Raw genomic sequence first — 24,211 nt, forward strand, 5'->3', positions numbered from 1 at the left:
TGCTACCATCAGGGGCTGGGGTCAGGTGAGGAAAGACAGGATGTAGAGGAGTGATACAATCTGCATGAAAGGCCTGGGGAGAAAGAAGAGGTCAGTTACTAAGGGCTAAAGGCCAGTCAAGGGCAAAAATTGTGCCCATATTTTATGAGGTCTGACTCTGCAAAACAGTCAGTAGTATCCAAGGGAGTGGGCAAAAGTCCTATCTGAGGGGAAGCCATCAAAGGAGGATTTTCACATCTTCTTGTACTCAGAGAGTTGTGGGCGTTAAACCAGGGGGTGCTGGATGAGGCCGGCCTCCCTTGTAGCTCCAGGGGAACCGAGTCTGTAATTGGTTTCTGCTCACCTTCAGTGGCTGAATGTACCATGATTCTGACAGGAGGATGGGTATGAAGAGACATGGATGCTAATGATCAGTGAGTCCAGAACTGTTTGGGGCTGGGAGTTAGAATCCTGGTGTGTCTGAGGGTGTGACCTGGGAATGGGAGGCAGCCTGTAGAGAGCCTTACAGGGAGCCTTGGAGCCCATGGATCCATGTCTCTCATCGCTACCTTTTGAGATCTTGGCTCCAGAATACACGCGGGCACAATGAAGCAAAAATTCCCTAGAGTAGATGTGTCAAACTCATGGGAACAGATTGAGTTAGAGCTGGAAGGGGCTTATGGCCCGTGCACAGAAGATCACATGTTGGAGCTGACAGCAATGTCAGAGACCTGCAGCCCAGGATCCTCAGCCCAACGGGACCAAGATCCTCTCAAGTCTGTCAGAGAGTTGTGACTGACTTAGTTTTTCTTTCCACAACTTGTTAACCTTTGGTTTAATTGTGCTATCTGTCTTTGTATATTTTGGGAAAGGAGGCCTCCTTTAAGTGCTCTGAGGCAATTTCCCTGCCCAGGACCCTTTCCTCAGTTTCCAAAGGCTGCATGAGCAGTAGCCCTAAAGTGACATGTCCTTCCCAGTACTTTCTCACACCCAGCCTTTTTTTTTATGACATTTTACTTTTCTAAATGCAAGCAAAGATAGCTTTCAACCTTTGCAAAACATTGGGTTCCAATTTTTTTCCCCTCCTTTCTCTTCTTGCCCTTTCCACTGGACACTAAGCAATCCGATATAGTTTAAACATGGGCAGTTCTAAACATACTCCCATAGTTGTCATAGTGTGCTAGAAAAATCAGATCAAAAGACAAAAAAAAAAAAATGAGGAAAAAAGCCCCAAGCAAACAAACAATAACAACAACAAATGCAAAAATACTATGCTTTGATCTTTACTCAGTCCCCACTGTGCACTCTCTGGATGCAAATGGCTCTCTGTATCACAAAGCCATTGGAGCTGATCTGTATCAACTCCTTACTGAAAAGAGCCATGTCCATTAGAGCCGATCATCGGATAATCTTCTTGTTGCCATGTACAGTGTTCTCTTGGTTCTACTGATTCCACTTAGAATCAGTTCATGCAAGTCTCTCCAGGCCTCTCTGGAATCAGCTTGTTCATCACTTCTTATAGAATGATAATATTCCATAGCATTCATACACTATCATTTATTCAGCATTTCCCAACTGATGGGCATCCGTTTCTAGTTCCTTGCCAGTAGAAAAAGGGCTGCCACAAACATTTCTGCACATTTGGGTTCCTTTCCCTCCTTTAAGATCTCTTTGGGATATAAACCCAGGAGAAACACTGCTGGGTCAAAGGGTAGGCACAATTTAATAGTCCTCAGGCAGAGTTCCAAATGGCCTTGCAGAATGGCTGGATCAGTTCACAACTGCAAACGCTGCACTAGCCACACCCAGCTTTTTGATGATTTCCTTGAACTGCAAACTCTCAGGAGTCCAAAGAGACCTCACCAGTCGTATGGTCCCACCTATACCTGAGCAAGAATCGTCTCCACGAGCGCCTCTGACGGATGAGCATCCAGTCAGGGCAGCAGCTCGTATTTCTGAAATGCCTGCTGTGTGCTGGGCCACGTGCTAAGAGCTGGGGGTACAAGAAAAGCCAACGTGTGCCCCTGTTCTCGAGGAGTGGGAGGGCAGAGCTAACAGTCACACAGACATGTGCCAGTCTAGCCTTTGCTTCAGGAACCCTCGTGAAGGGCTCCTCCCATTCCTGTTCATGAGATGGCTGAGTTTTCTCTTAACGTCACGCAGAAGAGAGAAAAGGATCTGCCCAAATCAAATTCCCTTCCCCAGAGCTCATGAGACACTTTGGCTCCCCCAAAAGATCAGGCCAGATGTGGAGGCTCTAATCACACCAGGCACCTGCAGGAGAAATCCAGGGCTTCATCGGGGTAATATTCAGTGGAGCTCTGGGTCACCATGGCAACGCTCAGACTCACTGTTCTGAGGCATCCTGCTGGGAGAAAGGCTCGTGTGAAATAACAGAAAGATTTGGGGTTTCTCCATATTTCTCTTAGGGAAGCTAGCCATGAGAGCGTTACAAACCAGGATTCACGGGTAGGGCAGAATGTGTGCCAAATGAAGCCCAGCTGCTGTCCTAAGATCGTGGTGGTGTTTGGGTCTGTGACACGTGCAAGCTCTCAGCACCTCCATGGCCAGAATCCACTTTCTGTCAGTCACGAAACCCAATAAAAGGGGGACCTGAGTATAATAATGACCAACCTCTAGCAGCTGAATGCCTTGTCTAATTTTGATTTGAAACCGTTGACCTGATTTTCCAACACTTATCTGGGCAGCGGTAATGGCTAAGTAGGATGATAGGATGATAGGGCACAGAGCTACAAGGGATGGTAAATAAAAATAATAACAATAAATCAACAAACATTTATTTATTAAAATCCAGACACTGAGCTAAATGCTTACAGCACCACCACCACCAAAGTAGTACTATTATCCAATACTTACACTATTTTATAAGGTTTGCAAAGCATAGATGGTTTTATTTGATAATAAAATTACAAAGTGGCCATGATTCTTACCTCACAGGAGTTTCATGACATTTCTGTAGCATTTTAGCAGAGACATTTGCATATATCAGCTTCTTTGGTCCTCCTTCCCTTGTAAGGTAAAGCACAAACATTAACCACATTTTACAGATGAAAAAAACCAAGACCAAGAAAATCTAAGTCACTTATAACTGCCTCATTTTATAAAGAAGGAATTGAGGCCCAGAAAGGTACGGTGATTTTTCCAGTGTTCCACAGGTAGTGGGATTCAAAGACAAGTTTTCTAACTTGAAACTCATCCTTTTTCCTTCGTACCAGCCTGCCTCTCAGGCATCTATTATGTCACTAAGTCTATTCCACTGGCTCTGAACATTCACTCAGTGAAGGTCCCAGTGAAGGGCATCAATCCCTGTCCACTCGGACCAATCCAGGGATCAGAGATCAAAAATTGGAAGCTCTAGTGGGTGAAGTCAGTAGCCACATGTAGAGGGATTTTGCCTATTTGTAGCAAGGTCTCACTTCTTCTGCTAGAAGTTCCTTATTCCCCTGTAACATCTGTCTTTGATTGCTTGGTTTCTCCCCCAAGTCTCCATTTTGAAGTAGAAGCTTTGGAACCACCAGGTCCCAACTCACCTTATCTTCCCTTCTTCCCCATTAGAATGTAAGCCCTTTGAGGGCAGAAATCATCTTTCTACTTTTTCCACGAATGTTCCCAGTCCTTATCGTGCTTGGTACAAAGGAAGTCCTCAGTGAATGGTTTATTGAATTGACTGGGCTAAAATGAAAGGGATTAGGTTGGATGGACCTTTCTGTCTCTAAATTCTGTAATTCACAACCCTATTTCAGCAGGTTCTCAAACCCAAGGCAGAAAGCAGAACTTGGAAGCAGCAGTTCCAAGTTTGTTGTTGGGAGCCTTGATGATGGCTTGTCCCCTAGACTGTTTTGGTTCATCACTTTTCATCGATATCTTTTGGTTTTATCCTCACTTTTATTTCTAGATTTGTCCTTTCCGTTTTCCCTCCTAGAGAACTATCCTTTAGAACAAGGATTAAAAGAAGAAAAAAGTCAGTTAAGCAAAATAAACTGTTACATGAACCAAATCTGACAGTACATGAAGAGTCCCATACCCAGAATCCTCCACCTTTCCAAAGACAGAAGAGAGGAGCCCTTTTCTCATCTCTAATGCCACATGCAGTCATTATAATCAGGTGAAGGTTGTTGAGTGGGTATCGAGGAAGGACTGCACCAACAGTAATTTGGGAGAAGTATCATCTCAGTGTATCGAGAAGTCCTAAGCAACACTTAGTACTGGGGGCAGAAAACTTGAAATAACGGGGCAGATAATACACATACTCCCCTCCACGGGACACACAAAGCCTTTGACCACAGAACCTTGGGCTGAGGGATCTGATGGGCATGTGGATGTGAGATGAGCCAAGGCTCCTGTTTGGTAGATCTCCTATCTGCCTTGGTTTGTGTTATAAGGAGACTGACTGTGGCTACACCAGGTGATGCTGGATCCCGGGCACCAGGGCCAAGGTGAAGTATGAGGCTTTTCAAAGAGAAAGCAAATTCAGCAATTACCTTTAAAACAGACACTGAGTCTGGGATGGCCCCAGCATCTATTGTTAGAAGCACGCCCCGGAGCCGACTCTGAGGAGGATTTATTATTGATGTGAAAGCAGGACTTTCGATCAGGCATGCCTTGTCACAGACCCTGGTCAGTTTCATGAAACCCCTACTCACAGTATTTTAAACGCAGAGAGGATTACAAAGGAAACCAATTTTATTGAAATACAGTTAACAAAATATGGTTCTTTTAAGCTAATAACCTTTGTCTTTGAAGAAACGATATTATGAGGCACCAATTTGGGATGAGTTGGCTTGGCTCAGATTGTGTCTGACTCTACTTTCTATGCATCAACTTGGAAGAGTGACTTCCCCTCACAGTCTCCTCCTCTGGAGACCATCAACAAAGTCAGGTTTTAGTTCCCAGTAGGATAAGGAGGAGGATGAGGACACTGATAGCAAAACACCGCCACCACAATGACATGGCATGGAAACGCGTGCTGGCACGTGTATTCCCCCTTCATGTTTGCCAGGTTTACACAGAGAATCTCATCTGGTCCTTACCAGGATCCCAAGAAGTACACTGGGTTATTATCCCCATTTATAGATGTAGAAACCCAGTCTGAGGAAGTGTGCTGCTTGCTTGGGGTGTCCCAGGGAGTGTGTGAGGCAAGATTCCCACTCAGGCCTTCTGTCTCTCTAAGCTTGGTACTGTTTCTGCCATGCCAGAAGCCACCAGCTTCTATGATAAGACACCAGAAAAATTGGTCAACTCCTGGCTGGGTGGTGAGAGCTGCTGGGATCCCGGCCCTTGTCCTCTCTGAGGGCCCTGGACTCTCATGGCTTTTATCCTTCAGAGACACCTTGCAGATTGGCTGAGAATCCTGGGTATTCGTATATATTTGTGAGTCAGGAAAACCAAACCAGGCAGCCTCCTGGCCTCACTGGGATCCGCTCTCTCGAAGCTGATGAGTATTTTAAATGTCAAGGTCAGAGACCGAGTTTGGCAGAGTGGAGCCTGCTGGGAATCTTCTCCAGGACAGTAGGATGCTAAGTCAGGCTTGTGATTCTGGGGCTCAGGAGGAGAGAGTGACTGTGACTCAAGGGAAATCCTTAAATACTCCGGCTTAAAAAAGGACTCCCACCCTGCTTGTCTTTCCCCTCTGCCTCTTAGGTGGCCATCTTCACTTCTCCCCCCAGTGAGAGCCCAGCATCTCTCTTTACAGATTCTTCAGGCCACTTTTATAATGTTGTCTGCGAAAAATGACTCGACTTTCTGTAATGATGTCCCCATCCGGCTTCTCTGCTATGTCATGTGCTCCCTTCAAGGCTGGTAAAGCCTCTGGGACCCCCTTCCAGAATCATGCTTTTAAGTATGTAAAACATACATTGAATTGCAGAGGGTATTGATTATATTGAAAAAAATCTGTTATCTGTGTATTCATCTATGTAACACCAATGATATGTTCATAAATACATATACATGTGTATGTGAGAGAGAGGGAAAGAAAGAGAGAAAGCAGAGAGAGAAGAGAGAAAAAAAGAAACAGGGGAGAGAGAGAGGGCTGAGGGAAGGAGTAAGGGAAAGAGAAAAGGAGAGGGAGAAAGGAAGGGAAGAAGGAAAGGAGGGAGGGAGAAGGAGGGAGAGAGAGGGAAGGAAGGAGGGAGGGAAGAAAAGAGAGGGAGGGAGGGAGGGAGGAAAAAAGAGGGAGAGAGGTAATTTGCTTGACACAAGACATAAAAACAAACAAAATGAGAGCCTGTTTTTAGAAACTTCTTGTTATATGTATATGTGTCTGTGTCTGTGCTCATGTGTGTATGTGTGCATGTCTGTGCATGTGTGTGTACACAAAATAAACAGAGGATCTATTTGTTATCATAATTAAATATCAGTGACTAAAATGCAAAATCATAGAACAATAGCTTCAGAGCTAGAATGGATTGTCTATTGTTCAGTCATTTCAGTTGCTCTCAAACTCTTTGGGATCCCATTGGGGTTTTCTCAGAAATGATGGTGGAATGGTTTGTTGTTTCTCCCTCCGGCTCATTTTACAGTTGAGTAATCTGAGGCAAACAGAGTGAAGTAATTTGCCAGGGTCATCCAGTCAGGAATTACCTGAAGCTGGATTTGAACTCATGAAGAATGGACCTTAGAAGCCATGTAATCAAACTTTCTCCTTTTACATTTGAGGAGATCAAGGCACAGAGAAGCTGAGGATTTTGCCTCAGGTCTCCTAGGTAGTCAGAGAGGTGAGATTTGAGCTTAGTTCCTCTACCTCCAAATGGGGTGCTTTTTCCACCATACCTCCCCTACTTCCTGCCTAGGTCTCTGTGGGATCCCTTCTCCAGGTGATGCCGTCTCGGAAAGCTCTATTTTGGGGAAGGCCACCAGAAAGCTCTCCCCCATTCTTGTGAGTCAGCTAACTCAGGTACCAGTTAGTTTTCTGGAATCACAACTGGTCACAAGTTGGTCACAGTTCTTTGTTTGTCTTTATAGTGTCATCATTACTGTTTGTTGTCTTCCTGGTTCTGCCCACTTCTCCCCAGATAAGTTTAGACAAATCTTCCCTGGATCCTTTGAAACCATCTTGTGGGATGTTTGACCCTGGTTAAGTCACTTCACCGTGTTTGCCTTGGTTTCCTCATCTCTAAAATGGGCTGCAGAAGGAATTGGCAAACCCCTGCAGTATCTCTGCCAAGAAAACCCCAAATGGCATCATAGAGTGTTGGACACAAATGAGATGGCTCAACAACATTATAGTGATATTTTTCAGCCACTCTCCAATCAATGGCACTTCCTTTAATTTCCAGTTCTCAGTCAACTCCAGAAGGGAGCTGTTATGAATAATTTGGTGCAGAGGGTCATTTCTTTGACCTCACGAGGTCCAATAACAAAGTATAGGATGTATCCAGGTACCCAGGAAGAGACTGCCAAGGTTTGTACCTGTGGGAGTCATTGCTTTCTACAGAAGTCTCCCTTTTGTGGCCCCGACCAGGCTTCCAAGTCACGTATTTCCCGCACTCCATGTGGACGATTAGACAAGGGCATGAGTGCTGGGATTTTATGACAAACCAGGGAAGGCTTCACTGGGAAGTGCTGGGTAATAATTTCTGTGCCGCTCACCGGAGGAAAATCGGGCCCTACCTCAGTGGCCAGCAGCCTTATAATTTCACGGCAGACAAATCCATTATCGCTAGCCGCCTCCCCCTTGGGAGGCCGCCAAGCGGGCAGATATGAACACTGGGCGAGGAGCTTGCTCAGCTTGGGCTCGTGCTCCTTTCCGAGCCAGCCCATCCCATATGCAATCCTCTGTGCCGGCCCTGCTCGGCTAGAGACACTCAAGAAAGAAAGTGGGCAAAAGCATTTTTAGTAATTGCAGGTCACATTTAGAGCTGATGAAAGCTTCGAAACACTCACACACCTTCCCTCAGCAGCAGCCCTGTGGGATAGGCAGGGATTGTTTTCATTCGACAGATGAGGAAAGAGAGTCTGCAGGGGGGGGGGGGGGGGGAGCAGGGGACTTATTCAAGGTCATGCATTGGCGGTCAGGATTAACTCCCCAGGATTCCAGATTCTAAATCCAGAGTCTTTCCCTTTTTCTTCTCTCCCTTCCATCTCCTTCCTTCTCCATCTCCTCTCTTGCCTTCTCTGCCTCCCCATCTCTGTCTCTCTCTCTCTTTTTTGATTTGAAAATCCAAATGGCTTAGAGGGCAGGTCACACCCAGTGCTCTCTGGGAAGCTGCTAAGAAATGTACCACTGGCCCTGCTGCAGCAGCCAGAGCCTCTGAGCATGGGCCACATGATGAGGGATGACAAGCCCTCTGCCTGCTGGGAAGCTTGCGAGCCATCCATTCTTGTGGCACTGTGGTCAGTCCAGGCAGAGGGGAAAAGATACAAGCCCGGTTAAAAGGAGAGCTCGCGTCTCGTTCACTTTTCTGATATTCCTTCTGAGGGAAGAAAGCAGGGAAGACGCTGACGGATCCCATTTCAGGGGTCGTGGTCAGGGCTGAAGTAATCTTAAAACATAAGAAACGGGATCTCCGAGCTGGAGACTCTAAAGCCAAGCTCAGCAGTTATTTCCCACCATCTTCCAGGCACTGTGCTAGGTAAGCACATTAGACCTGAATTTAAGACCCTTCAATCCAAATTCAGCATTTCCCTTCTTAGGAAATTGAGTCCCAGAGTTGGAAAGTGACTCCCAAAATCATACAGCAAACCGTGTGTGACAAATCTGGGACAAGAACCAAGTTGATCTTACTTTCTATCTGGTTTAGCATTCAAACAGTAAATGAGCACTTAGTAAGCACTTACTGTGTGCCAGACACTGCCCTAATGGGTACAGATAGAAGGAAAAAAAAAAAAAGCAAAACCAATCTTTGCCCTTAAGAGCTCACATTTTAGTGGAGGAAATGACATACAAATAATTAGGTACATGAAACACGTTCAGCATCAGTGGATGGTAACCTCTGAGGGAAGGTGGGCAGCTACCATGTAATTGGTTTGAAGAATTATGGGGGGGGGAGGGTGGAGGAAAGAAGAAAAGAAAAAAAGGAAAGTTGCATGATGATAACTTGATCATATATTTAAAAAGAATAGCAAGTTGTACACGATGTGCAGCATCACCTACAATCACCTTTTTTCTATTCTGCTATATTATGGAAATGATTGTTTTATTTTTTATATTCAAAATAAATGAAATTTCATAAAAAGGATTGAAATCATGCAAAGGGCTTTTCAATCATTAACGTACTACATGTGTCAATTATTGTTATTGATACTTATATCCAGCCCTTATTGGAAATCCGATGGGAAATCGGCCACCTCCAGAAGCAATCTGTCCCACTTGTCTCTACTTGTGGGCATTTTCTCTTTGTCTTGAGCCTCGAACTTCCTCTGCCACGATGACTGCACTAGTAGAACAGATAAGATTCCTTCCTTTCAATGGCCATCCTTCAGATATTTGCAAATAGGCTGTAAATGACATCAAAGCGGCAGGGCCTGTGTAGAGCCGAGAACAGGATTGGCCCTTTTTACTGCCCAGGCAAGCATCCTGAGCATTTTCTGGCTGACATAAATGTTCAAGTTACTTACCTTCTCATTACCAATCAAAGAATGGAAGGAGAATCCACAAAGAAACAGAAGAGACAGAAGGCTTATGGTGTTGCAGTGGGGCTTGGATAGGGTGGTAAGCACCTGGCTTCATGAGATGGGTCCAGGGTAGGGATGTTCAAGTCTCTATTCCATTCTATCCTCCATTTCTTTTAAGTTAAGCCTGAGTAGACTTTTGGGTCACATGAATTATTAAGGTAGCAAAGGTAGCCCTTAGTTCTTTGGTGCTCCCGAGTTTTGTGGGTTTCCTCCAGCATTTTGATTAAATTCCCACCCCAGCATGCTATGGCAAACTTAGGGGAGATTGTGCACAAGAATTATACTAGAGGGCCGAGCAAAAAAGTGTTGGGATCTTTACTAATGGAAGGAAAGTAGAAATGGGTGTGACTGCAGCGCTATTTGCGTATGAATCCTAGGGAGGGCGTTTTGGCTGGCTGCTGTTTACAAAGGCCATAGCTTTCCTTGTGAGGGAGAGCTGAACCAGGATTCTTGAAGGCTGAACTAGTGAAGTCTGGGTCCCAGAAGATCCAACCCAGCTTGAACGACTCTGAGTATGGAGTCAGCTGTGGGTCTTTCCTCCCCAGACCAGTGCAGCTGGGATGGAGAGACTTGTCATAAAGAGTTGGCCACCGGTTTTGATTTCTTGGTAGAATAACTTAGCAAACCATCTTTGAAGCTATGGAGAGGATCCTCCCTCATGAAAGCATGGCTGTTATGAAGTATGAGGAAGCAGGCTCTGTTATTGATTACAATGTCATGATCTATGATTGTTCATAGCATACAGGAAATGGATTGCCTTAGCCATTTGGCCAAAGGCTCCAATATTCAATTTCACATAGTGGCTATTATTAAAGCAGCTTGGATAATTGAATTATTTGTCCTTCAGCATTTAAAAGTAATCAATACTAGACCCATTTGTAATGTTTACATAATTTATTCCTGGTGTTGACTCCTGCTCTAAATTGTTTTTATTATCTTGAAAAGTAATATTGAAGTCATCTCCACATTCTACCAAGCTGTAGAGGGGAACCTGTTGGCAAAGTTGTAGACACCGGGAAGTCTTTATTCTTTTTAACGGACAAGGTAGCATCTGACTCTTATAGGACTCTCCAGGTCCGAATAAAGTCTACTCTGCTTATTTGTGGGATCATTTTCTTTTTTTTTTCCTTTTTTTTCTTTTCTTTCTTTCTTTCTTTTTTTTTTAAATAGCTTTTTATTTATAGGATATATGCATGGGTAACTTTACAGCATTAACAATTGCCAAACCTCTTGTTCCAATTTTTCACCTCTTACCCCCCCCACCCCCTCCCCTAGATGGCAGGATGACCAGTAGATGTTAAATATATTAAAATATAAATTAGATACACAATAAGTATACATGACCAAAACGTTATTTTGCTGTACAAAAAAAAATCAGACTCTGAAATATTGTATAATTAGCTTGTGAAGGAAATCAAAAATGCAGGTGTGCATAAATATAGGGATTGGGAATTCAATGTAATGGTTTTTAGTCATCTCCCAGAGTTCTTTTTCTGGGCATAGCTGGTTCAGTTCATTGCTGCTCCATTGGAAATGATTTGGTTGATCTCGTTGCTGAGGATGGCCTGGTCCATCAGAACTGGTCATCATATAGTATTGTTGTTGAAGTATATAATGATCTCCTGGTCCTGCTCATTTCACTCAGCATCAGTTCGTGTAAGTCTCTCCAGGCCTTTCTGAAATCATCCTGTTGGTCATTTCTTACAGAACAGTAATATTCCATAATATTCATATACCACAATTTATTCAGCCATTCTCCAGCTGATGGGCATCCATTCAGTTTCCAGTTTCTAGCCACTATAAAAAGGGCTGTTGTGGGATCATTTTCATAAAATTGATGGTTCGGTGTACTGTAAACAGCTGTAAAGGAATTTTTCCTTTGTCTCATGTTCTCTCTTGTCTCATGCTTTTGTCATGGGTACAGGTTGCATCCTCCCATTGGATTGTAATGCTTAAGGACAGAACTGTGTCCTGTGTTTTTCCTCCTTAGATCCTTAGTACCCCGGGGGTCTCCTGGGGCTTCCTCTTTCCTATTCAGCCCCTGCTGCCAGACAGTAGCCTTCATCACACCTCTCATAAAAGCCCTCTTCTCTGCCATTAACCTCCACCTCAGAGGCCACCTCTCTCCTATCCCAATTGCCTCAAGTCTGTCCTTATTCTGCTCTTCTCTCCCCACTTGAATCTTTCCTCCCCTCAACTTCCAAGGGGATTTTTCTAGAGATATGACCATCTTTTCCTCCTTGCTTGGAATATTCCAGCCCTTCCTTCTTAACATCAGGCTTAAATATAAGGTCTTCTCTGTGTTATTTAAAGCTCCTTGTAGCCTGCTGCTGCCTCACTTTCTGGTCTCCTGGCTCTCCAGCTTCTGGCTATACTGACCTACCAACCATCCCTTAAGCATAGCTCTGAGACCAGATTTGAACTCAGGAAGATGAATCTGCCTAACTACAGGTACTGTGCTCTGTGCACTACACCCCCTAGATTTCTAAGAGAGTAACTAACTCTGCCCTACAGAGTTTGCTGGATTGGACCAAACCCATTTCAGCGCTGGGCTCCTAGCATTCTCACCCGGCCTTTAAATCCGCCTTTTGAGTTTTGTCTTTGGTCCTCCTGTGCTCCTTCAGTGCCCACCTGTCTTTCTGGATGCTTCCCTCCAGCTCGTCCCACTCGTTACCTTGGGAGAACCTTGCTGTATGATGCTTGGAACACTTAATGGGCTTTCTTGTACTCCATTGTCTTATGAAAGCGGCTCTGTTTGTTTCTGGCCCCTTGTTCCTGGAACCATTATAACAACAGACTGAGTTCCATTGACCTGAAAAATTGACTCCACCTAAAAACTTGGCCATTGGGATGACCTGTCATGGGTCCTATTACCAAGTAGTTTGGTTCGTGGGGCGGTAGTCCAATAGATTTTGCTCCGGATGCATTGATGAATGGGTGGACAAATGTTCCAGAAGAACTTATTTGGCAGCAAAGGAATCGGGAAAGGTTTCTCCAATAAAGCTCAGATAAAAGAAAACATGACTAATGTTTGCCTGACGGCCAGTTACATCTGGCGCTTTGCACTGGCGAGTAATTTTAACGTTTATTCAGTGGATCAATAAAAGTGATTTCTCCCCCCAGCCCGATTCCGGCCTCAACGCAAAGCCACTTTTTAAGACAAAAAAAAAAAAGGAAAAACGTGACAGAGAATATAGATGGTATGTAAGCATTTCAAGTGCAGAGGCGGCTATCGCTTCCCTTTCTGTTATTCTTTGTGCCTTCTGAGGATTCTAATCACAAATTCCCCCACAAGGGTGAATGTGAATGCTCTATGTGTCCAGGCCAGTCAGAAGAAGGGGCCACACAGAGGACAATATCTTCCCAGCAAAGTTTGAGGGCTTTCTGCTGACGCCCCTGGAACAACTGCGGAACCTCGAGCAGTAGCTGTGACCCGGACCCTCCACCCAAGCAGGGTTTGGAAGCAGATACAGCAGAGCCATTTTTTCCTGAGTTGGTTGGAGCTGGAGTCCTAACCTGTGCTATCAGGATAGAGACTGGGCGGTCTCCTCCCTGGCAGACAGACCAAAGGAGCAGAGTCCAGAGTTGGGTGCCAGTCTCTTACTAATAAGCAGCTTTTAGCAAGCTCTCCAACCATTGTAGGTTTTGTTTTCTCTCATATAAGATGAGATTATTGTACTGAGAATCACCAAAAGGATCCAATGGGCTCGTGTCTTTTAAACTATGAATCCACAAACATTTACTGAGTATTTGCCAAGTGCCGAGTGCTTCTAAACCGTGGCGATAGCAGAGTTCAAGTTACAGTTATTTCCATTCTGGCTCTCCTTTATTCCCTCACTCAGAGTCAATGGTGAAAAGCTTACTGGGTGCCAGACACAGTGCTGAACATTAGGAATGTTTTGGTACCAGTCCTACAATACTGGATGATGATGATGATGATGATGATGATGATGATGATGATGCCAGTAACAATAGCTAGCAATTACAGAGTGTTTAAAGTTTGCAAACCATTTTACAGACATTTCATCTCATCCTCACAACCCTGAGAGTTGTTGCTATTATTATCCCTGTTCGAAGCTGAAGAAACTTTGGCAAACAGTTGGTAAAGGACTTGTCCAGAGTCATTCAGCTAAGAAATGTCCCAGAGTAGATTTGAATTCAGATCTTCCTGAGCCTGGATGCATCACTTGATCCTTTAATAAAAACTCATTGCAGGAAGGAGAGCTATTGGTTCTGCACAACTGTGTTAAATGTCAGAACTTGTCAGGGAGCTTCCAGCAGTCTCAGGAGGATCAGGGTTCAGATCATTTCTTGAATGCTTGTGAACTGGACTCTGGACGAGTCATTCAACCTCTCAGTACCCACAGAATTTCTTTAAAACAAGATTACACCAGAGAGTAGGTGGGTGTCCATCTAGACTCGGCGAGGGAATTTCCTCACTGAGACTTCATTAAACTACTACAGTTACAGGCCCAATCCAACACAAGTCTTCTTCAAAAACATGAGGAGGGTTCCAAGCCAGTTGCCAGTGCTTTGGGTTTCATTTGTTTGTTTTTCCTTTTATAATAGGCTCCCTTTGAAATGATAAATTCTCACTACAGTTTGCCACACAGTATTCCCGTGGAGGCAGCATGGGGTGGTGGGACGGCAGTCAGAAGACATGTCATCATGAGCTCTGCTTCCTTAGCTGTAAAATGGAAGTAAAAACAATGGCTCCTTGGGGTGGCCGTGGCTACACTAAGTATGACATACTCAATAAATATGAATTTTCATTAGGTACTAAATTACTCCTCACTGAAGGTCTTGATGCAAAGAGTTCATTGACCATTTGCTCTATATGTTAATTATGCTTCTTATTTAAATATGGGATGGACTCGATGTCCTTTGAAGTCTTTTCCAATTCTCTAAGTCTTTGATTGTTTTCCTTATCATTATTATTAATATCCTTTAAAAAGAGGGCAGTTTACTCAAGGGTCCGACCCTTCCTAGCTCAGAATTCACACATGGGGAGATTCAAATTCTCTGGCCCCATTATGTCTCTCCAGATTGTGGCCTAATTATGCTTTCTCCTGGCTACCACACTGCTCACTTTTCTGGAGCAGGAGTTTCAACCTTCACTGTAGATGGTGGCTAAGGGGCTCCCTAGAGAACTTCATGTGATTTATGTTTCCATAGCAAGGCTCTGTCTTGGAGCACTCATTTTTGTTCAATAGTATTTATTTTTCCAATTACACGTGAAGATAACTTTCAGCATTCATTTTTGTAAGATTTAATTTTCTTTTCTCTCTCCCTTCCTTCTCTCCCCTTTCCCTAAGACAGAAAGCAATTATACATGTATAATCATTTAAAACATATTTACATGTTAGGCATGTTCTGAAAGAAAAAATCAGAAAAAAGGGGAAAACCACAAAGAAGTAAAAGTAACCATCTTTTTTTTTTTTTTTTTTTAAAGCAAAGTACTGTGCTTCAATCCACATTCAGTGTCTATAATTCTTTCTCTGAATGTGAATATCATTTTCCATCCCAAGTCTATTGGAATTGTCTTGGATCAATGCACTGCTGAGAAGAGCCAAGTCTGCCATAGCTGGTCATCACATATTCCTGCTGTTATTGTGTACAAAGTTCCCCTGGTTCTGTGGAGCAGTCATTTTCTCTCTTATTCTCAACTTTGGATTCTTGTCCGTCCTCATATCTCCTCCAACTTTTTGTTGCATTTTTTGGAGAACATCTTTATGGAGCCTCATTTTTAAAATATATAAAGAATTGACTCAAATTCATAAGAATTCAAGGCATTTTCCAAAGGATAAATGGTCAAAGGATAAGAACAGACAATTTTCAGATGAAGAAATTAAAACCATTTCTAGTCAGAGAAATTCAAATTAAGACATATCTGATGAACTTCTTAGATTGGCTATGATGACAGGAAAAATAATGATTATTGTTGGGGGGGGGTGTGTGGGAAAACTGGAACACTAATACATTATTGGTGGAGTTGTGAACTGATCCAACCATTCTGGAGAGCAATTTAGAGCTGTGCCCAAGGGGCTATCAAACTGAATTTCCTTTGATTCCGTAGTGTCTCTATTTTTAATTTTTAAAATTTTTTTTAAATTTTCAAAACATATGCAAAGATAATTTGACAACATTGACCCTTGCATAGCCTTGTGTTTCAGATTTTCTTTTCCTTCCCCCCCCATCCCTTCCCGTAGATGGCAACCAATCCAGTATATGTGAAACATGTTAAAATATGTCAAAACCAGTATGTATAAATATATTTATACAATTCTCTTGCTGCAAAAAAAAATCAGATAAAAAAAAGAAAGTAAATGAGTAAGAAAACATGCGAACAAACAACAACAAAAAGAGTGAGAATGCTATGTTGTGATCCACACTCATTTCCCACAGTCCTCTCTGGGTGTAGATGACTCTCTTCATCACAAGATCACTGGAACTGGCATTAGTCATCTCATTATTGGGAAGAGCTGAGTCCATCAGAACTGGTCATTGCATAATCTTGCTGTTGCCGTGTACAATGATCTCCTGGTCCTGCTCATTTCACTCAGCATCAGTTCGTGTAAGTCTCTCCAGGCTTCTCTGAAATCATCCTGCTGGTCATTTCTTACAGAACAATAATATTCCATAATATTCACATCCCATCACTTACTCAGCCATTCTCCAGCTGATGGGCATCCACTCAGTTTCCAGCTTCTGGCCACTACAAAGAGGGCTGCCACAAACATTTTTGCACATGGGGGTCCCTTTCCTCCATGGCAACAGCAAGATTATACGATGATCAATTCTGATGGATGTGGCTCTTTTCAAAGACAAGGTAGATTCAGGCCAGTTCCAACGGACTGATGATGGAGAGAACCACCTGCATCCAGAGAGAGAGAAATGTGGGGACTGAATATAGATCACAACATAGTATTTTCATCTTTTTTGTTGTTTGCTTTTGCTTCTTGTTTGCTTTCTCATTTTTTCCCTTTTTGACCTGATTTTTATGCAGCATGATAATTGTGGAAATATGTATAGAAGATTGGACGTTTAACATATATTGGATTATTTGCCATCTAGGGGAGGGGGTGGGTGGAAGGGAGGGAAAAATTTTTTGAAACACCAGGTTTTGCAGGGATGAATCTTGAAAACTATCTATGCATATGTTTTGAAAATAAAAATCTTAAAAAAAAAAAAGAAAGTTTCTTTATCTTTATTCCAATCTTTCAGTTTTAGGTTTTTTTTTTTTTTCTTTTAATGTAGCCTTCCTGGAAAGTTCCATTTCTGTCTAATAAAACCTTTGCTAGATTGATTTCCCCTAGAAGTCACAATGAATTTGCATTTTAAAAAATCATTTTGGTCAATGTATCTATGTCTGGTTTAGTGTCTAAAATAACATCCCACACAGCACATTAGTTGTTCTTTATACAAGATATTTCATCCTTCTCTTTTGCAGTGCTATGTGCCCAAATCTGCAGAGCACTCCCTATTCTTACCACCATCTTGCAGAGTATCTGGGCACCTTCTGCCTTTCCCGATGGCTCCTAATGATTAGTACTCCCTCCCTTTTGAAGTACCTTTGTCTATACTTTGTTTACTTATTTACATAAATGTTGTACTAATCAAATAGACCGGAAGCTTCTTGAAGGTCAAGATTGGTTTGTTTTGCTTTCTTTCTTCAGTACCCAGCACAATGTCTTGCTCTTAGAAGGCATTAACACTACATTTTTCTGAGAGTTTTATAAATATCTCTTTTTTCTCAAAAAACAAAATGCTGAGGAGGTAGATGCTTTTATTCCCATCTGACCAATGAGGAAACTAAGGCAGACAGATAGAGTGACTTGTCTGGGGTCACATAAGCAGTAAATCTTTGAGGTCAAAGTTGAATTTAAGTTTTTGGAACTGCAGGTAGTGTTCTATTACTGTGTTACCTAATAAAAAATAAAGAAGCTATTTTTTTTATTTTTTCTTTAAAAGAAAATACAAAAAAGAATAGGAAAATAATTTTGCTGAATTGAGTATGTATAGCTGTGCATTGTGGGTATATTTATTGCATGTATCTCTGTGTATATGTATTATATATGTATATATATATATACACACATATATTTGGTGTGTGTGTGTGTGTGTGTGTGTGTGTGTGCAGGTAGGTTTAATAGCCAGCATATTTATAAGGTTTTAAGGTTTTCAAAGCCCATCATATCTTTCATTTCATTTTATCTTCACATTCATCCCCATTTTATAAATGAACAAGAAGGCCAGGAACAGTTGTGTGCTTGACTATGGGCTCCTAGACATTTTAGAGTCGTCTTCCTGAGTCCATGTTTAGGACTCACCCTCTGTTGAGCAGATGAGTGTGTAGAGATATGTCTGTATGCGTGTGTGTGTGTGTGTGTGTGTGTGTGTGTGTGATTACCCTGCAGCTAAAATTGCCACCATCCAGTTTCCATGGAACCTTTGGTTTCGAATTCTTTTTTGACAGGGACTGTCATTTCTCAGCTTTGCTTTCCTGGGACCGGGTAGGAGCCTGCACACGGGAAATGCTTCAAATGTAAATTGCTGTTGGATTGAATGAAATAGGCAGCCAGAGCTAGTGGATACAGCCAGGGCCCTGGGCCAGGGAGAAGTGAGTTCAGTAGCCTCAGCGTCCCCCAGTTTCCAAATCATCGCAAAGCTCCCATGAGAGATTTGTAAAGCCCTTCACCAGCTTTAAAGCACTCTCTAACCCCGGTTACTGTTCCTGTCATCATTATCATTAGGAGGTACATATGGATAGAATCCTAGACTATCGGAGCTGGACGGCATCTGCGAGATTCTCTGTTCCGACCCCCTCAGTCCGTAAATGAGGACGTTGCGGAGCGGCCAAGGAAAGGGATCCAGTCCACTAGTGGGTTGGTGGCAGATTAAAAAAAAACTTTTCTAGAAAATACACCTCTTTCGTTAGTACTGTGATTTCCTATTGAGGAAAGTCTGCCCCTTATTGCCCTGTAGCCTGTCACAAATGCCCGCTGGGTCTTGGGTTCCTTGTCTGTGCACTGAGGGTATCAGCCTGGATGGTTTCTAAGGGTTTCTTCCAGCTCTTTACCTGTGACCCCCCTACTTGTGGGCAGGGGCACTCCTGATTCCCTGCTCTAAGTCACGAGCCGCGTTGTTACCGTTTGCATTGAAAGGTGTCCCTGTTGATGGTGTTTGTGATCTGTGTGTGTCTGTGTCTGAGAAAGACAGATGGATGACTAATGGCCTTTCCACACCAAATTACCTGGAGACTGCAGGGAAAACGGATGGGCCCGGGAAGGAAACCCGGAGACTAGAAGTTGCATTTTCCTCGGGTCTGAGTGAAGCGGGATTGACTAGGACTGACCTTCCTTCTTCCTTCTATCTGCATCCACAATAATGGCTTAAGGCCGTGTTTAGGCCCCAGTGCACCTCTTATTTCTGGCATTTTTCATGTTCCTTTCGGCTGCTATTGATAACTGAGTCCCTTAGAATAAAACAGTTAGCTGTGGGGCACGGCATCTTAGAGCCGGAACTGACCCCAGAGGCCATAGTGTCTCCATGATGGGTGAGTCCTCTGCAGCCAACCAGCGGCCCCTCAAGGGAGAAGAAAGAGCCCCGCCGACCACCCCACTTTGGACGGCTCAAACTTGTGGGACAGTGTATGATATTAAGAGATAATTGTCCCCATCTGGAGCCCAATCAGTCACGGCCTCTGGAAACTCTGCCTGGGCTCCCCAGTTCCGCCTTCTTGGAACTCGGCCACCTTCTGATCATTGCGTCCCATCTTTCATTCCAAAAAAAAAAAAAAAAAAAAAAGAACTGAGATATAGACGGGGGAAATGATTTCTTAATGATAGCCCATGAATGGAACCTGGGCTGCTATCAACTCCTTTGCTCCTTTTTTGTGGCTCTTCAGTCATTTCAGTTGTGTCTTACTCTGTCACCCCATTTGGGGTTTTCTTGGCAGAGATGCTGGAGTGGTTGTCCATTTCCTTCACTAGACCATTTTACAGATGAGGAAACTGAGGCAAATTGCATCAGGTGACTTGCCTAGGGTCACATGACTAGGAAGGATTCACAGCTGGATTTGAACTTGGGAAGAGGAGTCTGATTGATGGCCCTGTTTGGGGCCATTCATCGGGAGGGAGAGAGCAAACAAGATGGAGACCTCTCCCATCCTCTGGCACCATTTTAACGAAGGCCTTTCTTGTTTGTTTTCCTCTCCACAGCTGATATTATTTCTACAGTCGAGTTCAACCACACGGGAGAACTATTGGCTACTGGGGACAAGGGGGGCCGGGTTGTCATATTCCAAAGGGAACCAGAGGTACGTAGTATGGGGCCTGCGGCTTGGGCCGGGGAGGGCAGGGCCGGGCATGAGGGCTGCAGATGGTTTAATTCTTCTTCATCATCATCTTTTTTTGGTTTAATTATTCTTGACACGCAGAGGGAGGTGTGGGGCTCTGGAGAACCTTGCCCCCTCAAGCCTTGTTCTATCCCCACTCCGACTTGTTCTAGCCCCTTCCCCTTTCACTGCCTCAGATTTTTCTGCCTATGGATCAGGAATACTAATACCTAAGCTTCCTGACGTTTGTGACAAGGCAAGATTGGGGTCAGAGAGCCCCAAGTCCTGGGTTCAAGGTCTGGCTCTGCCAGAGTTGGGCTCAATTTTTTTAAGCCTCTGAAATAAGGGTTACAATAGCTGCTGTTCTCTTTGTCACTGGGATGTTAGTCCAACAAACTAAAAACAAAGGGGAAAAATGTAAACTTATTACACAAAGGATTGGGAATGGAGCGGTTGGGACTCCCGAACATATCCTTGGGGTGAAGGGACAGAGTCTCAGCTCTGGGGCTGTTAGCCTAAATCAAGCCCAAGTCAGTTCTAAAAGCCCCTGGCAAACTTAGCCCGAACCAGAACGTCAGCTCTTGGGAATGGTTCCAAGTTCTAGCACAGGAACACCCGGGGAGGAGAGATGTCTTGCACGCATCCTTCCCTAATGCCTTCTTCTGGGTTACCAAAGGAGTCAGGGTCTGGGATTTCACTGATAAACTCCCTCTCCTTCAACACCTTCCCTGAAAGCCAAGGTCTTAGGAGAGTCGCCGAGTGTTTGGGGCCTTCCTCAGGCTCACACAGATGTGGCTGGAATCCAGGGCTCGGAGGATAACTCTAACCACTGAGCTGTGCTACCTCCTGCCCCAGGGCTGGGACACACACCTATCCCCCTTCCAGAGGAATTTCTCCTTAGGAACTCAGGGTTTCGGTCTCTTCCTTTCCCTGCTCTGGAGGGTCCCAGGTCTGGCTTTGCCTCGGTGGCCCACCCTGTCTTAAAGGCACGCAAATGGAAGTTGCTGGCCCTGGTACTGAGCCCTCCCTCCCACTGACACATGGCAGACTACACTTTCCACACTGCTCACCACCACGGCCGTGGACTGAAACCCAGCCCAGAGTCCCTCTGATCTCTGGCCCTCCAGGGCTGAGCCAGCCACTCGGCACAAAGGAGCCGCCATTTTCTCCATCCACGCATCACGGGGCTGACTCTAACCCTGTTGCGGCATCATGGCTGCTGCATAAGAAATGTTGTTGAATAAATACCCAAATGAGTATCAGACCTAGGGACCCAGTACCAGTCTCCCCAACCCTATTAAAGTAGCAAATGCAGAGAATATATGGCTGCCCACATGCTTGGCTATCAATCAACTCCCACCTAAGATGAGACTGAAAATCTGAGCTAGTTGACTTGTACCCCTCAATCTGTGGTAAATAATTACCGCCACCCCCAGGTTTGTGGAATATCACTTCTCCTTTGTATAAGAGGGAACCGCCAGGCAACCTCTGCTCTCTAGAAGCAGGAGGCCTAGGGAAAGCATTCTGACCCTTTGGGTCCCGAGAAGAGCCTTGCTAATAGACCTCTCGAAATCTCCCTGGAGGGACTTGAGGGAATGAGCACAGGACCTGCTCCACATGCTATAGCATTTGGAGTTTATGGCTTTATCTCATTATATCTTAATGTCTTCATGTGTGAAGTGAGGGTGCCCATCTTGATGATCCTTAGGGTTCCCTTAAGCTCAGAATCCTGTGATTTCCATGAAATGGGACAATTTTAATATAGGTTTACCTATTTGCAGACTGAGATCTAGGATTTAGATAATATTATTGCTGGGGGAGCTCTTAAAACTTCAATTCCATCCCTTAGTCAGGGGCTCCTGGTGCCTCAGACAGCTCCCTAGTGCTTGTCTACCAAGTTATAGCTGGAGGCGGTCTGCATCAGTGGTTGGATCTGCCATATATTTGCCAGTATGCTCATCTGTATATCTATAAAGACACCCAGATACTTAAATATAGCCACTTAACAAGACTAGTCAACAAGTACTTACTAAATGCCTGCTGTGTGCCAGAAAAAAAAAATATGTGAGCGCAATCCCTGCCCACCAGGCGCTCTCAGGCTAATGGGGGCAGATCCCATGGCAATAGGTGCATACAGGGAAGATGATCACGATAAATTGGGGGTAACCTCCAAGGGAGAGAATAAAAGATCCCATTAAAAATAAGCATCAAAGGATAGTAAAACTGGAAGGCACTTTAGGAATCAACCAGTCCCAGCCCTTATTTTTACAGATGAGGAAATGGCAGATGGGAATCTTGAAATGACTTATCCATGTGCACACATGTAGTAAAAGAACAAAAGTTTGAACCCAGGCTTTTCAACTCTAAATTCTGTGGTTTTCCAACAGTTCATAGAGCACTGGACCTGAAGTCGGAAGACTCATCTGACTGAGTTCAAATCCAACCTCAGAACTTTACTAGCTGTGTGACCCTGGGCAAGTCACTTAACTCAGCTGGCCTCAGTTTCCCCATCTGTAAAATGAACTGGAGAAGGAAATGGCAGATCCGTCCAGTATCTCTGCCAAGAAAATCCCAAATGGGCTCATAGTCAGATATGACTGAAATGCCTAAATAGGAAAGTCTTAAGACAATTATTTTTTAAACTTAATTTTTCATTTTTAGGGTTTAAATCTAAATGAATTTAGAGTGAAATCTACATGAACATTTGATTGGCTAAACCTCCCTTAATCTGATAAGATGTCTGGTCATTGTCCTTCCCCGATCTCGGGTTCCTTCTGCTCTAACATAACGATGCTGGATTAAATAACCTCGAATCCCTTGCAGTTCCGACCCTTGGCCTTCTCAGGCTCCTTCCACCCTCAACACTGGAGCTTCTTTGCCTTCTAATCTTGGCTCCTCCGGGGCAGCTCTCCCGTGTCATTTTACAGATGAGGTGGTTTCTGAATTGACTCGAGACCACACAGGCTTGCATTTTCTAAAGCAGTTGTTTGCCAGTGAGGATAATGATCATTTTGCTCTTTTACCATCATCACGATTGCTTGCCATCCAGGTAAGACAGGCGAGGACCCAGATGATATCTGATATGACACTGGAACCTCTCTGTGACCGTATTTGCCATAGAGCCAATTATGCAAGCTGCACTCAGGAAGAAAATAAAGAGACGGGTCCCAGAGACTCATCCTGGGAACTCGGATCCCAGAGTCCAAAAGGGTACCATTCTCCACGTGTGCTTTTACCGAAGTGTCAAACAGCTGGGACTCAGGAGTCGCTAGGACTTCTGTCTGTAAATTGGAAAATCTTCTAGAAAATGGAATCCAGAAAGGGTTTTAACCAAGTCCCATGCCCTTAGTTTTCAGAAGAAACTCCTAGAGCCTAAGTAACTAGCTAACCCAAAGCCGCAAACATCCCAGTGAGAACTGGGGAGCGGTTCTGCTCTTATCCATGTACACTCTCCTGTGCCACAGGAAGCAAAACCCCCTCCATCCGATCTAGCATCTTCAGGCTTCTCAATTAACTTAGTGATTTTCTTTCCTGAAGTCCCTAACTTTCAACTCAGTGAAAGAAAATTAAGCAGATTGTTCATCTCAAGTGAGTGTTGCAAAGGCTGTGGTGAGGTCTGAGCGAGAGTACAAAGGCCGTCAGCTACAGTGCGGGGGTATGAGGGGCCCACGTGAGAGTGACATCCTTACGTAAGTGGCGCAAGCGATAACACCATGAGGAGAAAAGAGAAAGTGCTCTGGGCCCTCTCAGAAGTGTCTTCTGCCGCTGAAGCCAGGATGCTGTCTCAGAGGCCTTTGAAATTCTGATTTGTACTGTTGAGCCCTTTGGGAAATTCTGCCCGAGTGCATGTTTGATGGTCAGGGGCTTCCCGGTGCCAACTTCTCCCAAAGCCGCGTCCCTAAATGCTTCATTGTCCCCATGCTGTGGGAGACCCTTTAGCTTTCTGATGCTTCCTTCTTCTCAGAGTAAGAATGAACCTCACACCCAGGGCGAGTACAATGTTTACAGCACTTTCCAGAGCCACGAGCCGGAGTTTGACTATCTGAAGAGCTTGGAGATCGAAGAGAAAATTAACAAGATTAAATGGCTCCCCCAGCAGAATGCGGCCCACTCGCTCTTGTCCACCAATGGTAAGGCCGGGGAACTGGCAGGCAAATGGTCAGTCTGTTCCCTTACTTCCCCCATCTCTTTGTAGCCCGCAATGGGAATTTGAAGCCAACGCCTCCACCCTTATCCCTAAAATCCATCAGTAATTTGTAA

At 44.2% G+C, this 24,211-nt stretch overlaps 1 protein-coding gene across 6 annotated transcripts in view; it reads left to right on the forward strand.

Annotated features, from left to right (window-relative positions):
• PPP2R2C (protein phosphatase 2 regulatory subunit Bgamma) overlaps window positions 1-24,211 on the forward strand; it is a 301,475-nt gene that overhangs the window by 216,270 nt on the left and 60,994 nt on the right. For all 6 annotated transcript variants that reach the window (XM_031943421.1, XM_031943419.1, XM_031943424.1 and 3 more), the window contains 2 exons: window positions 19,836-19,933; window positions 23,916-24,081. In XM_031943421.1, coding sequence (XP_031799281.1) covers window positions 19,836-19,933; window positions 23,916-24,081 — 264 coding nt within the window. The remainder of the gene's footprint in view (window positions 1-19,835; window positions 19,934-23,915; window positions 24,082-24,211) is intronic.

The sequence above is a fragment of the Sarcophilus harrisii genome, chromosome 6 (genome assembly GCF_902635505.1).
Source record: "Sarcophilus harrisii chromosome 6, mSarHar1.11, whole genome shotgun sequence".
In the NCBI taxonomy this organism is placed as follows: domain Eukaryota; kingdom Metazoa; phylum Chordata; class Mammalia; order Dasyuromorphia; family Dasyuridae; genus Sarcophilus; species Sarcophilus harrisii.